Genomic DNA, 13319 nt, shown 5'->3' on the forward strand with positions numbered 1-13319 from the left:
TTTTTATTGCCTTCTCTATTTCTGAAATGATGATCAAAAGTTACTTAATGCTTCTCTGCTATGAACTGACAGCGCTGAAGTGAGGAGTACTGCTGAGATTATCAGGTGCAACAATATGCTGGTGAAGACTTGCTGCCGTCTCCAGAAACAAGGACTTCCAGTCTTCAGGTCAGATTTTTGCTATCTTTAATTACACTGAGGAGTACTTTTGTCAAACGTCTCACATTATTTTTACTCAAGCATACGAGGAGAATTTTAGATACAGGTAGCTACAGAAATCGAGGATGGCTAGCTTTGCAGTGTACTGAAAAGCTCTTTGTTTTAAGAATAAAAATATTTTCTGGTTTAGATTGATTTGCAAGTGCTTTAATTGAGCTAAATTGGTGACTTAACTTCCAATACCACGTAGCGGATAGATGGAAAAACATTTAAATCTAATTTGGGAAATACAGTTGCTTGTCAGATTGGGTGGGGAAAAGAAAAGATTTTAGTGATGTGACTTGGTATTTACTTGACACTGGTAGTGATGTGAAATAACGTGGAAGTTTTTCCATTTTCAGTTTTCGTGGTTTGCCACTGACAATTTTTTGCAGAAGGAGTGTAGAATAAAGATTGCTTGAAAGATAAAAAATTAACTGTGAACAGCCTTTACTGAAACATTCCTGGGTTTGCTTTGAGAAAGTACTTGTTCTTGGCTGGCTCCTTGATTTCAGTAACACGAAATCAGGTTTTTTTAAGAATTGGATTGGAGTCCAATTGTACTTTTATCAGGTTTAGGAAAGGATAAGTGTGATGGCATTGATTAGTAAGGGTTGGATCAAGTTGTATCCTTTGGTTTTGAACTGAAGGAGAGATACTGTCATCATTCCTTCATGATACAGCATGATAAAAGACAAATCTACTGTATTTCATCTGCACCGTTAGGTAAAGTAACAGTAGAGTGGTAGCTGCCACTTCTCCCGACACGATGAGACACTAAGTGGCTAACGTTTGATAACAAGTATTGGCTGGTAGTTGGTAGCGCAGCGTACCTAATTTGCCACCTTATATTACATTAGTACACGTGGCAGCCTTTGTGGTACTTCAGTGGACACTGAGACACTGTTGGTCATTACAGTCCAAGATTCTGTCCATCTTTGCTTGGTGTCTGTACTGGGCTGGCTGGTTTCTCTCCAGCCTTTTGGAAGTACAGAGGTGTGTAATAACGAGTACAGAGGTGTAATAAATGTGTTTTCATGTTTATGACAAGAAGTATAATGTAGAACACGGTATTATAGTAAGGACCAAAAGTGCCAGACATCCCCACTAGCTCTGAAAATAGTTAAGACACAGAAGAAATTGTGCTGCTGGGACTCTGCGAGGCAGGGATAACGATCCTGCAGTCGTGACAATGAGCAAAGCAGACCCAGTTCATCAGCTTGTACCACCTGTGCACGTAGGTGCGTCAGGTTAGCCCTAGTAAGTCATAGTAAACACTTTGAAAAGATCTAGAAAACCTGGAGGAGTAAAGCAAGGCAAGAGCCGCTTCTGTACAGTGGTGTTGTGAGGCTGGCAAACGCTTGGTGCTCCGGCAGCGTGCTCACGGTGAAGCACGGCAGTGTGATCTCACCACCACGTGTGTTCTAAAAGTAACTGGCAGAAGGCACAGGGGTAGGAGCAGCAACGTAGCTTCTTCTGTCCTGGATTATAATCCTTCCATTATGCGGAGCCAGAAGTCTCAAAGGGCAAGGCGAAAAATAAAACACCGTAGGTGCGCTGGGATAGAGTCTGCTCGGGGTCTGCGGTTCTGAGCCGATTTTTGGAAGATTGAGATTTGTGGTGACCCCCTGAGCTGCAGAGTCAGCTTTGTCACGTGCTACAATCCCCCCGCTGGTTTTACAATGCCTTGAAGTTGGCAGGGGGGACCTGAAGGATGGAGGAATTTCCACACCTGCAAGAACAGATGGGACTAACACTTGTAGTTGAACTAGTCCTACTGGCTATAAAAAATGTTTTGGTGCAAACACATTCTGCCAGCAGGAGGAGGCTAAGGATTTCTGCAGTTTTCCCGTGTTTGGAGAGCTGTCACAGTCGCTGCACGGAGCAGTAGGCCTGAAAAGCTCCAGATCATGTGATGCTGGCAGGTCCATTTGCCCTTCATCTACTGCCTGCCCTGTGTCCGGGTACCCAAGGTGCCTGTAGCTTTGGCACTCTGAGGAGCAAGGGGAAGGGGAAGCGCCGCACGAGTCGTGCTGCTCCAAGCCTCTGCCCTCATGGGTTTCATTTTCTGGCACCCTCAGGTTTCTGCAGCGGGTGCCACTACTGCTTTATCTGTGCTCTCAGCAGCAGCTTGTTCGTCAGATCCCGTAGCGTCCCGTCCTGCCTGCACAGCGACTTACCCTCTGTCTTCTGCTGGAGTTTTACTGCGAGAATGTGACGTGTTGTACTTCAAAGAGCTTGCGTGTCGTGTGCCTGCAGCGTCTGGAAGCGCTACCTGCTTATTTCACAGCAGGATGGTTCAGGAGCAGCTCTGAACAGTAAAGCGTTCTGCAGACGGGGACGGGCGTCTTCCCGCTGACGGGCAGAGTAAGGGACACGGGGGTCTTCCCTGCTGACAGTCGAAAGAATAAGGGACGTGGTGATGTCCCCGCTGGCAGTGGGGATGCGGGACACGGGGACCCCCAACCCCCCCCCCCCCCCATCGGCGGGACCCCCGTCGCGCGGCGGCCAGGCGGCTGCTGTCCGTGGTGCTGCACCGCGCCCGCGGGGGGAGCCGCTTCGGGAGCGGGGACCCCCCTCCTTGGCCCCCCTCCTTGGCCCTTGCGGGAGCAGGGACGACAACCCCCTCCTTGGCCCCTGTGGGAGCGGAGACACCCCCCTCTCCACCTTGGCCCCTGTGGGAACAGGGACCCCCCACCGGGACACCAACCCACCCCCTCCTTGGCCCCTGTGGGAGCGGGGACCCCCCAACCCCCCCAGCCTCCCTGGCAGCAGGGACCCCCCCTCCCTGGGCTCTGCAGCCGGAGGGGGGAAGCTCCCACTCCCACCCGTGACACCCCCCTGCCCAGCGGGAGGAACCTGACAGGTGGTGGATGATCCGGCCTCTCCGTGTGCTGCTGTCAGCTCCTACCTGGCAGCTGTTGGGGCTGAATCCAGGCACCGGTAGAGATACAACCCCTCGGAAGAGGGTTGGAAAGCTGTGTAACCTGGTCCTTCCACCATGGTCTGATCTGCAGGAATGACAGAAATGATGTCCAAATCAACTGGAAGAATAAATGGCCTCAAGTGTAAATGCCCAAGTGGCTGAGTAGTGAGTAAAGACAAACCTTGAAATGCTTTTGTAACACCTTACACAAGTCAACAGAAGTTTGTCTTCACCTGCAAAGCTCCTCAGTCCACTGCATGTCTGGTTGCTTTAAAGGTGGTCAGGTAGGTGCCTGTGTTTAAGTTAAGTGAGGTTTTGCTATTGACAGCAATAGGAGTTGAGTTCAAGTCGTCTGCCCTGGTGATTCTACTAGTAGCATCTTTCTAAGTAGTACAAACTAAGTAGTTACCCCTGTCAGGTGGAGGCCACCAGCACACCCCTAAGTGTTAGCATGGTCCAGCTGGTGTGGTGACGTGGGTCAGTTCTCTCGCCTTCATGCGGGGGGGTGGGATGTGGGGGTGGGAGCTGAGCCTGCAGGGGAGGCAGGAACCTGGAGGGTGCTGTAGGTTTGGAGGAAATGCTCTGGTGATATATGTGTCTAGAGGGTCTATAGGTGCGCTTTTGTCACACGCAGCCCATCCAGATGCCATCAGTTACTGCTGTGCTGCAGAAGGGACCTGCTAAGGGCATGTTACGTGGTATTAACAAATCAGTTACAGCTGTGCAGAAGGTACCTACTAATTGCACGTCTCTTCCCTGCCTTTAGCCGCCTTCAGGCCCAGATTCATGCCACTTTGAAGAGAGATGTCCAGTGTTGGGTGGAAGGGCCGATTCCCTTGCTGGGCAAGGTAAAGGTCGTTACAGGAATGGAAATAAGGGCGTTTTCTTGTGCCTTTGTTCAGGTTTGATTTGAGTAGTTCGTCTGTGCAGAAGGTCCTGCCTGGAGCGTGTGGCTGTTAGGCAGTGAGGAACATCTATCTGGTACAAGCAGGTGGACTGACAATTAGAGGTGATTTTTGCATCCACAAAAATAGGCTTGTGAAATCCATGATAGACGGTACTCCCCAGCGGCAAAGAGCTTGCAGCGTTTACCGAGGGTTATCGAACCTCCACGCTCAGCATTTCAGAGGATCAGCGTTTGTTCAGTAACCCATGATGAACACGAAGGGTTACAGATAAACTAGATATTAACTGGTTATAGTTAGTAAGTGCCTTTTGTGAGGGAGCTAGTCTGTGTTTTTCTTGTATGAGTATTTGTCACACCTTCTGAAACTGTCACCATTACCTGTTCCTGTAAATCCGTTGCTTAACAGGGCAAACCGGTAGCCTTTATGCACGTGAGAATTCTGCTTTTCAAGGAGCAGGAGCCATGTGGTACATGTATGCATACAGCTGAGAGAGATTTATTAAACTTCAAAGCCTTTGATTGATTTTGTCCCCTTTGCAGAACATCCCACTGGATAAGAAATGTTTCTCTCTGGTGATTTTTTTTGCATGTTTTTGGAGATGGGAGGAACGTTTGGCTGTGACTTTGGATAGTGTGATTTGCACTCTGTTCATTTCCATGGGTCTGGTCCTCATTTCCATGTTCTTTGCAAACACACGCTAATGAAATACAAATGAGTGAACTGAAATTTGAATGGGTGATATACTCTTCATATCACGCATACAGCTGCCTTTACGTATCAGAATGGTTTCTATGGATTTTGTGACAAAGTAGTCAAGAAAATTAAAACTGACGTTTTTCTCATAGAAAACATTACTTAACAGAAATGTAAACGTTGACTTTGGGAAGTTCAGCTTTTTGTTTCATGACAATGATATCTAAACTGAGTTTCCTACTGCAAAAGAAGCGTGAAATTATGATATTTCCATTATGATATCTCAACTGTTACTGTGTAATTTATCTGAAAAAACTCTCAGTTTTACTGAGATTCTGGCTTGAATCACTGCAGTTATTCTGACTTGGAGTGAAACGTGCAATCTCTTGAGAAATCAGAGTTCTTGCTTTTGTTTTGTTTCGGCACTTGATGATATACAAGAACCAGTTCTTAGTTAATATGGTGCAGCAGTGCACTGCTGGTGTCACGAACTAGAAGAGCGATGCTTGTCATCACAAGCTTTACTTAACGTTTCTATCTTTTAGTTTAGTGAAAATGGTCAGCCCTTCTTCATCCGAGCGCAGTTGTTTCCCTACAAACTTCAGTTTGTGTATGACCTATCGATTCCTTTGTGTACTCTTCACCCATGTTCTTAATTGAGTGTATATCTTTCCAGGTATCCTCTAAAGGTCAATCTAAAACGAGCAAAAAAAATAAATTGGTGCCATACTGGTAAGTTGGAGCCCCTCTGTTTAAACAGAGGGCAGCCCGAGGGATCAGTGTGTTTCATCGTGGAATCTTATTTACAGGACAATGGGGCAGGGTTGCTTCCCAACCTAGAAGGTGAGAAGTTTGCATTGACTGTAACCATTAAAAAAAGAGACCCAGAGGCTGTAGGATGTAATTGATTCCACTTTTAATAAAGGAAGCGCACAAACACGTATCAGGTGTACGGGCTGCAGTGACGGAGCAGCGTGCAGGACCTTCGGTTCTCTCTGTCTGTTCCCTCCCCCTCCTCACCTGCCTCCTGTGTCTCACAGGGGGAAGCCTGCATAGGAGCCGTGTTTCCTGACATTAGGAGATGCTAGGAGAAGGTCTTTAGAGAGGACACTGCGTAGGTAGGGACTGGGTGTCATTGGTTTATCACAAGGGTTTCGATTTGTGGTCTATAATCTCACACCTTTCCATGTGATTCCCTTAGGGTTTTCTAGTTATTATTTCCGTGCTGTCAAACATATTCAAAATTTCTTATAGGGCCTGGGAAAAGATTCATGGATATATCTCTGGAGCAGTTATCTAGTTAATAGAAATGGAAATTACCAGTGACCTTTACAGGAAAGTGACCTGGGTGAGGCTCATAGCTCAGACTGCTGGAGTCATCATAAACAGAATTAGCTCCCTGCAATACAGCCACCTTCCGCTGAGCAGCAGGTGACGTGGATCTGGTTTATTGTCTGTTCATGGAGTCCTCCTCTGGCTCCTCATTGATGGAATTCTGGAAATAATCCACTGTGTTCAGATGGGGCTTAAACAAGATGATGTAGCATTTGGGGATATAGTAGATCCCCAAGATACCCAGACTGGTTGCCAAAATGGTACCAATCTGAGCAACAGACCTGAGGACGGTCTTCAGCGTGGTGAAAATAGCAATGAAGAAGATCCAGATGATGAAATAGATTAGGATGGCAAATGTGATCCCCCTGGCAATATTGTACTTCTTCCCAGACGTTTGTACCATGAATGTGCACAGGAGGCAGACGAAGGCTAAGCAGCCGTTGCAGCCGTGCATCAGGGCGAAGGCAAACCAGGACTCCGTGCTACACACGAGCAGAACTTCAGTGGGCAGCGACTTGTAGTCCGACAGCAGATAGTCAGGGCCCAGGTGAAGATAGCAGCAACAGAACAAGCACTCGGTGAGGAGGCACAAGGTGACGAGGAGCCAGGCCCGCCTCTGGGTCACCCAGCCCAGGAAGGTGGGTGCGCAGCGAGGGAACTCTGTCACCAGGGTGATCTCAAGGGACTTGATGAAGAAGGTGGAGAAACAACCGTTGAGGCACAGGGCGTAGACTATTTGCTGGAGCACGCAGAGGTTGTTGCTGGGCTTCCCTATATAGAGACAGCAGCTGAGGCAGAGCAGCGTGAGTGTGAACAAGGCAAAGAGGTTCCGTTCACCTCCAGAAGCCTGCACAAGGGGAGTCTCAAGATTCTTTAAAAAGAGCGCTGCTGTCAGACAGATCAGGGATATGATGATGGACATCAGCGTTAGCAAGGCGATGGTGAGCGGCTCGTTCCAGAAGAGGTATCTCTCGCTGCGGTCATAGCACTGTGTGCTGCGGGCAGGGGACCACTGATGCTCTAGGCAGGGAGTGCAGGTGGACCTGTCTGCAGAGGAGCAGCAAGAAGCTGAGGACCACCTTGCAGTGGAGTGCTGCTACCCTGCTGCAGGCAGTCCTTGAGGATGGATCACACTCATGAGTTGGGTGGCTAGTTTGGGTGCTGCTTTGTCTGCTTTCCCCCACCCCCAAGTATTGGATCTCCAGAGTTTTTGATAGTTTGGTCTTTTTCTTTTTTAATGTTTCCCCCCTCCCCACTTCTTTTCTCCACCCTCCCGCAAAAAGGGTCCACATATTTTTTGGCTTTGTTTCCCTTCCCCAGGGAGGATCACCAGTTTCCAGAAGATCCCAGAATTTCATCATATGACTCTTTTCTACCTGTGACCCTTGAATTTCATCATACCCCTCTCTCCTACCTCTTGAGATAAAACATACACGTCCTTGGGATCAACAGAGGAAGGTCCCCCACTGAGGATCTGTACAGCAAGGCTGAGCAACGCACAGCACAACAAAAGGGAGGCAAATATTCTGCCCTGGCAGTGATTCATGGAGGCAGAGCTCACTCTGTAAGCCTGTGTAACCTCCACCACCAGTAAATAGACATAATACAGAGAATTAAAGCCATTTAATTTCTCATACCCCACCTTTAGTGCTCCAGAAGGTGTTTTCTGGACAATCCGTACAGTCGTAGCAGCAGAGGTGGAATCCTTTTATTTGTCTGAATTGTCCTGGTTTACAGTGCCTGAAGCACTCGGATGCGGGTTCCTAGGCAAGAGGAGGAGCAAATGTCAGCCAGGTGCCTTCAGGAGAAGCACGGTGTCATCAAGCAAATTGGAAATCGGCTGCGCTGGGGTCAACCCTGGGTCTGAATCTCCCACAGAGCTGGGAATGCCGCCTTCTAGTTTTGCACAACAGAGATACGTTACGTGTTTGCAGAGGAGCCACGACTGGATCCCCCCCAGATCTCGTCGGAGCAGCACACAGGCTAAGAGCTCCTTAGGAACAGTCCTGCTAAAGTGGCAAATAATTTTACTTCATTTTGCGATTGACTGTCTTTACCTTCTGATCTGCAGTGTGAAACTGAATCTGGGATTTATTGACGTACAAGGACCCTTTGTAGCTGCCTACAGGCAGATGTGTGAGGGTGCTGTTTGTCCAGGACCAGAATATAAGCTTGTAGCCAGTGTTTGTGCCGTGGGATGGATCAAACTTGAAACTTCGGCCGTTCACCTTGAACGGGAGGGTATTCATGAAGTGCAGCAGCTGAGGAGAAAATGAAAATTAGTAGTAAATATGGGGACAGTTGATGTTCTTGCTTGGAGGATGGTAAAGCAGTAAGCTGATTTCTGGCTGAAATCGGTTGCCCCTTCCCTGGGTTAATATTGCAGCTACTGGCCTTCTGGGTGTATTATCGACTGCTCTGTCTATTGTGCTAAGCCCAGTTAGCGGGAGCCAGGATGTAGACCCGGGGTGGGGGGATGCAGGGGGTTGCCTGGCTGAAGGAATTGCCGATGCTGTATTTCTAGCAGGGCAGGGGGCAGGAGCGCAGCGTTACCCCCTCCCTGTCCAGCTGCGTGCAGCTCTGGTGCAGAAATAGGGCACAAATACTTGCTCTTTGTCCCCCCGACCTTTTCTCACCTGCCAAGGTCTGACGGCTGCTTTGGGACAGGCTTGGTGGGTGCAGCCCAGCGCTCTGTGCAGCGCGTGGGCCACGCTGTAGACGGCGATGTACACCGGTTGTACCTGCGAGTGCCTCAGCACAGGCGAGACTTCCTGCAGTGAGATGTGGTCACACTCTCCGCAACGTGTGTCCAGTGTGTCAGAATTCGTGGGGTGGTGGAATTCTCTAGTCTCCTGGCAAAATTCATCCTGCTGAACAGAGGTAAAGAGATCAGCAACATACTTCTGGAAGCCAGGGACTGTGCCTGCTTTCATTATGAAGCCCAGGACCGTCCCAATGCTCTGAACGTTTGGGGTGGAGGCAGCGATGTCAGACAAAATCCAGGCTTCAGTGCCAATCCAGACTTTCTTGCTTAGTCCCATCCTGATGCTGTGTTCCAGCAGGGCCTGGGCTGGCTGACTAAAGGCAAAAAGCACAATGATGTTGACTTGGGTCTTGTTAATTAACTTAATGGTATCTTCCAGTTGGGTTTTGGCTTTAGGGTCCGCAAGGTCTGTAGGAATTAGCCCCTCGAACGCAATGCAGATGCTGTGATTGACAGCTGTGCTGAAGAAGAGCCCCTGGGCTCCTCTGCCATATTCATCATCACTTCCAATGGTGGCAACCCAGTTCCATCCAAACTTGTCCAGTAGCAGGACCATACCTTCCACCAAGTTCTTATCGCTGGGAACAGTACGGTAGAAAGATGGGTACAACTCTGTGTTGCTGAGCTTCTCACTGCTGGCTCCATAGCTGACCTGCAAGTTAGAGAAGAGACAACGCAAGTCAAGGAGTAAAACGGAGGGAAGTGTTCACAGTCCAGATCACGTTCCGCCCTCCTTGCTTAGCCTTAGCGTGCTAAACTTTCCAAAACGCTGGGTCAGGGTAGTGGGAAGGAAGAATTCATCTAAAGGGAGAGTTTTGACGTGGTGCATTTACCAGGAGAACCATGAACTGGCCCATCACTTGCCTCTGGTGGCACTGTCCCCCGTGGCTATCTCCTTCCACTGCCAGTGGTGTCCGTCATCACAGCACCAGCCCTTAGCATTAATGGCAGTGATAATTAGCTACTTTCTACAAAGGGCGGCACACCCAAGGTTCAGTAGTATCTTAGCTCAGGGCTAAATTTACCTGAGCATTATAGCTTGCTCTGTTGTGGTACCCGAGTACTTAGTCACAGGTGTATTTTCATGGGATGCTCCCAGTTTACGCTGGGGGCTCCGTTATTCCCATTTTACATGGATCACAGAGCAGCCTGACTTATCCCTCTTCTCTGCAGGAAGGTAGACACTGGAGGGTGTTCCAGGAGGGAAGTTTAGTGACCTGCCCAAGATCACTTGGGAAATCCGTGGCACAGAAAAGGCTGGAATCGACTGTTAAAGCGCAGATTCCAGTCTTTTCTAGGTTCAAAGACCTAGAGCATCGACAGCGTTGCTGATCCAAACCCTTCCCCCAGCAAAAAGGAGAATTCTTCCTTCTCCGGAGAGTTTCTTTACCTGTGGGATCAAGAAGAAGCTGAAGAGTTTGGCCGTTTCCAGAGAGAGATCTGACTTATGTGGTCCTACCACAGCGACTGCACGGGGCTGGTAGTCGGTGTAGTTGCACAGCACCCCGATGCCCGTGGTGCCCTTTCGGGTCAGGAAGAGCAAGCTGCGCTGTAAGGCCACCACTGGCTCAAAGCAGCTGTCACACATGTCGTAGCCCAGCTGGACTCCTGGGAGAAGCGAAGTGGAGTTGTTGATCTGATCGATGGCAAACTTCATCCCGAGAGCCCATATTAGCCCATCTACAAATAACCTGCAAAGGGAGGTGGAATTAACGTGGTTTAATTGAGCTGTTACAACGGTGGTCAGGTTTTCTTTGACATTTTAGCATCCTGTCTGTTGCCACTGTCAGCAGAGCATCCCTGTACCCCCATAGCCTTTGTGAATTTTGTTCTGTGAGTAGAGAAAGCTCTGAGCACCTTTCAAATCTTATTAATCTTGTCTATCAGCAAATATATCCTCTGGGCATCACAGGAGAAGAAGCAGAGGTATAGACAGACCAGGGTGTTTAGCTGAGAGGGTCAAGACTTGGACAACCCCCTGCTTTTGGCTTTGTGTACTTTGGCCATGAAGCCAGGGGCTCCCAAAGTGCTGTGTGAGCTCATTCAGGAGAGATGTCCACCTTCCTGGGGTTTTCCTCCGCTGTAGAGCTCAGTGCACTGGGCATATCCCCTGCTTTATGGCTTGTAAAGACACAAAGAGTTTGGACCACGCTTTCATGCACTTCCGTAGGACACTAGCCTGTCTTTTCGTTCTCCTCACAACGAGCTGTAAGGAGCTTGTAGTGGGATGGAGCGAGCCCCCTTGGGGTAACTGAGTAGCAAATACTGCTCACAGGGTGGCAAGCCTGCAGGGTAGGTGATTCCCTTCCCCCCTTTGCCTTGTGCACAGCACTGAGTGTCCTTTTACCTTCTAAAAGGTGATGGTGCCATCTCCACCTGTCATCTGCCCATGGAGCGCAGTGCAAGCGACAGCGACGTTGGCACCTCTGTGTGTTAGAGTCAACACACGAAGGAAGCGGGTGCTACTAAAAGCTTTCATCAGCATGGGGCTGGTTGTGCCTGAAGTGTGACTGCCATAGCGTGAAGATGCCGAAGCATCAAGAAAATGCAAACACATTTTCCATTTTGGGATCAGAAATGGATGGCGCCGTACACCAGCGCTCCAGCACCTTGGAGCTAATCCTTGTTTCCCTCTCAGCTTTCGCGCCCGGCTGTGGGACCATCAGTTGCTCTCAGGACTGCTTTCTTTTCCTTTCTCTTCCCAGCAACTACTCATGAAATTAAGATTCCTCTTACCTTTTGCACACAACCAGTGTGGGCTCTGATCGTGCCGTCAGGTTTACGGTCTCCATTCCAAGAGGGAACAAGCCTCCTATGATATAATCACCCGGCTGCTGAAACTGAGCCGATAGGCACGTGGGTTTGAGGGCTGCTGCACAACCAAAGCTCAAGCCCAGCAGCAGGTCAGGGACCATTATTTGTCTATTTTTGGGGGAAATGTTGCGAGGAAATCGCCAAGCGAATGTGGGAGAGGGAACGGGGCAGCGGATCCGGTCTCATCGGTTCCGGGGAGGTCTCTTTAAATAGAACTTGGGAAGATGAAAATAACGGGGAAGAATTTGTTTAGCAAAATGCATTGAATGTCTAGCTCTGTGCTTAGTGGGCAATAGTTAAATACACAACACCCTGGGAGTGCACTTGGTTGCAAATCACTGGCCTGATCCTGGTTTCCTTTGCTCAGTGAGTAGCCCTTACTCAAGCAGAATGACTAACTGAGGTCCTTGTCACAGCTCCGGACTTCTGTAGGGCAGAATTCAGGTGCCTCACTCTAATTTGGACACCTTTTTTTGCTTTAACTCCCCCACACAAGAAGAACCCTCATCTTTAACAGAATATGTTTGTGGAAACTGTCCCCATTTACAGCTTTCACAAACAGCGTGACTTGTCTAATGCTGGGAGCAGATCTTAAAAAATGAGTGCAGGTTGCTCGCCTCAAAGCATCACCAAGGAGAAGGCACTTTGGCAGGACCAGAATCCAATGAGCTGAAGTGCCCTGTGCAGAGTGGTGCCTGTTACCATCACGCAACCATTACCCATACGGAGGCTGAGGAGGAAAAAATTTACTCGCCAGCGTTGCCTCCTGCTGTCACCCGAGGTTGTCCCTGGCTGTCTCCCACCCAAACGTTCACTTGGAAGCAGCCTGCACTGAATAAATGGCATGTAGTTTATTTTTAAATGAACTTCAGGATAGTGTGTTCTGTTGCCTGAACTAAAGGGTAATGGTAGGAAACTTACACAGCGGTAATTTTTATTCTTTTTTTGTTCTTAAATTCAAGGTCCCCTCGCTGTGGAGACAATCATATCTTCCTCAGTGCATCGCAAGAACGTGTCTGGAGCAATCCATCCCTGAACTGCAGGGCTGGTGAGCTGCTGGTGAGCTGTTCTGCTGGTTTTAGGAAATTGTTATTGGCCGATCTAAATTTTTCTCACCCTGAGCTGTGACTTCAACTTCAGTTTAAAAACTTTGGTTTAGGTGTAAGTTCCACAGCATAGTAATTTAGGTTGCATCGTGGTTTGCATTTTTTCTGTCAGGTTTGAATTGTAGAAAACAGGATAGGCTCAAAATTGGAAAGTTAAACGACTGCATTTTATTGGTTTATTATATATTTATACTGTATCATAAAAACTGCTTATATTGCCACAGTGCTACACCGATTTTGCTACAAGGGTAGGGTATTTTTCCGTGCATGAAGAGAAGCAGGTACGCTGGAGGAAGCCAAGTATGTGAGTAATTCAGGCAAGCAACAGTTGTATCCATCGCTACATTACACAGACATGTTAATACTGACATCCTTTTGAGGACACCTTCCCCTTAATGGAATATTCAAGTGTTAGCTTTAACTAAGAACTTTTTCAAAAGAAGTTACAAAATACAAATTCAGCTGCCTGGAGGGAGAGTTAAAAAAAAAAAAAAAGAAAAAAAAAAAAAGCTGTTTGCATGGTGTAGAAGTCTCACACAGACAATTACTTACTCCTGTCCGTGCTTGCTGTGCCA

At 48.4% G+C, this 13319-nt stretch overlaps 1 protein-coding gene across 1 annotated transcript; it reads right to left on the reverse strand.

Moving 5' to 3' along the window:
• Positions 1 to 5658: 5658 nt before the first annotated feature.
• Positions 5659 to 12692, reverse strand: TAS1R3 (taste 1 receptor member 3). Its single transcript, XM_056333849.1, has 6 exons — positions 11561 to 12692; positions 10215 to 10515; positions 8697 to 9476; positions 8118 to 8321; positions 7703 to 7823; positions 5659 to 7107 (listed from the first exon to the last, which is right to left on the reverse strand). Exons 1-6 carry the CDS (start codon positions 11737 to 11739, stop codon positions 6173 to 6175), a joined length of 2520 nt encoding a protein of 839 aa, XP_056189824.1. The 5' UTR covers positions 11740 to 12692; the 3' UTR covers positions 5659 to 6172.
• Between the last annotated feature and the right edge of the window lie 627 nt (positions 12693 to 13319).

Source organism: Falco biarmicus, chromosome 3 (genome assembly GCF_023638135.1).
Source record: "Falco biarmicus isolate bFalBia1 chromosome 3, bFalBia1.pri, whole genome shotgun sequence".
NCBI classification, from domain to species: Eukaryota; Metazoa; Chordata; class Aves; order Falconiformes; family Falconidae; genus Falco; species Falco biarmicus.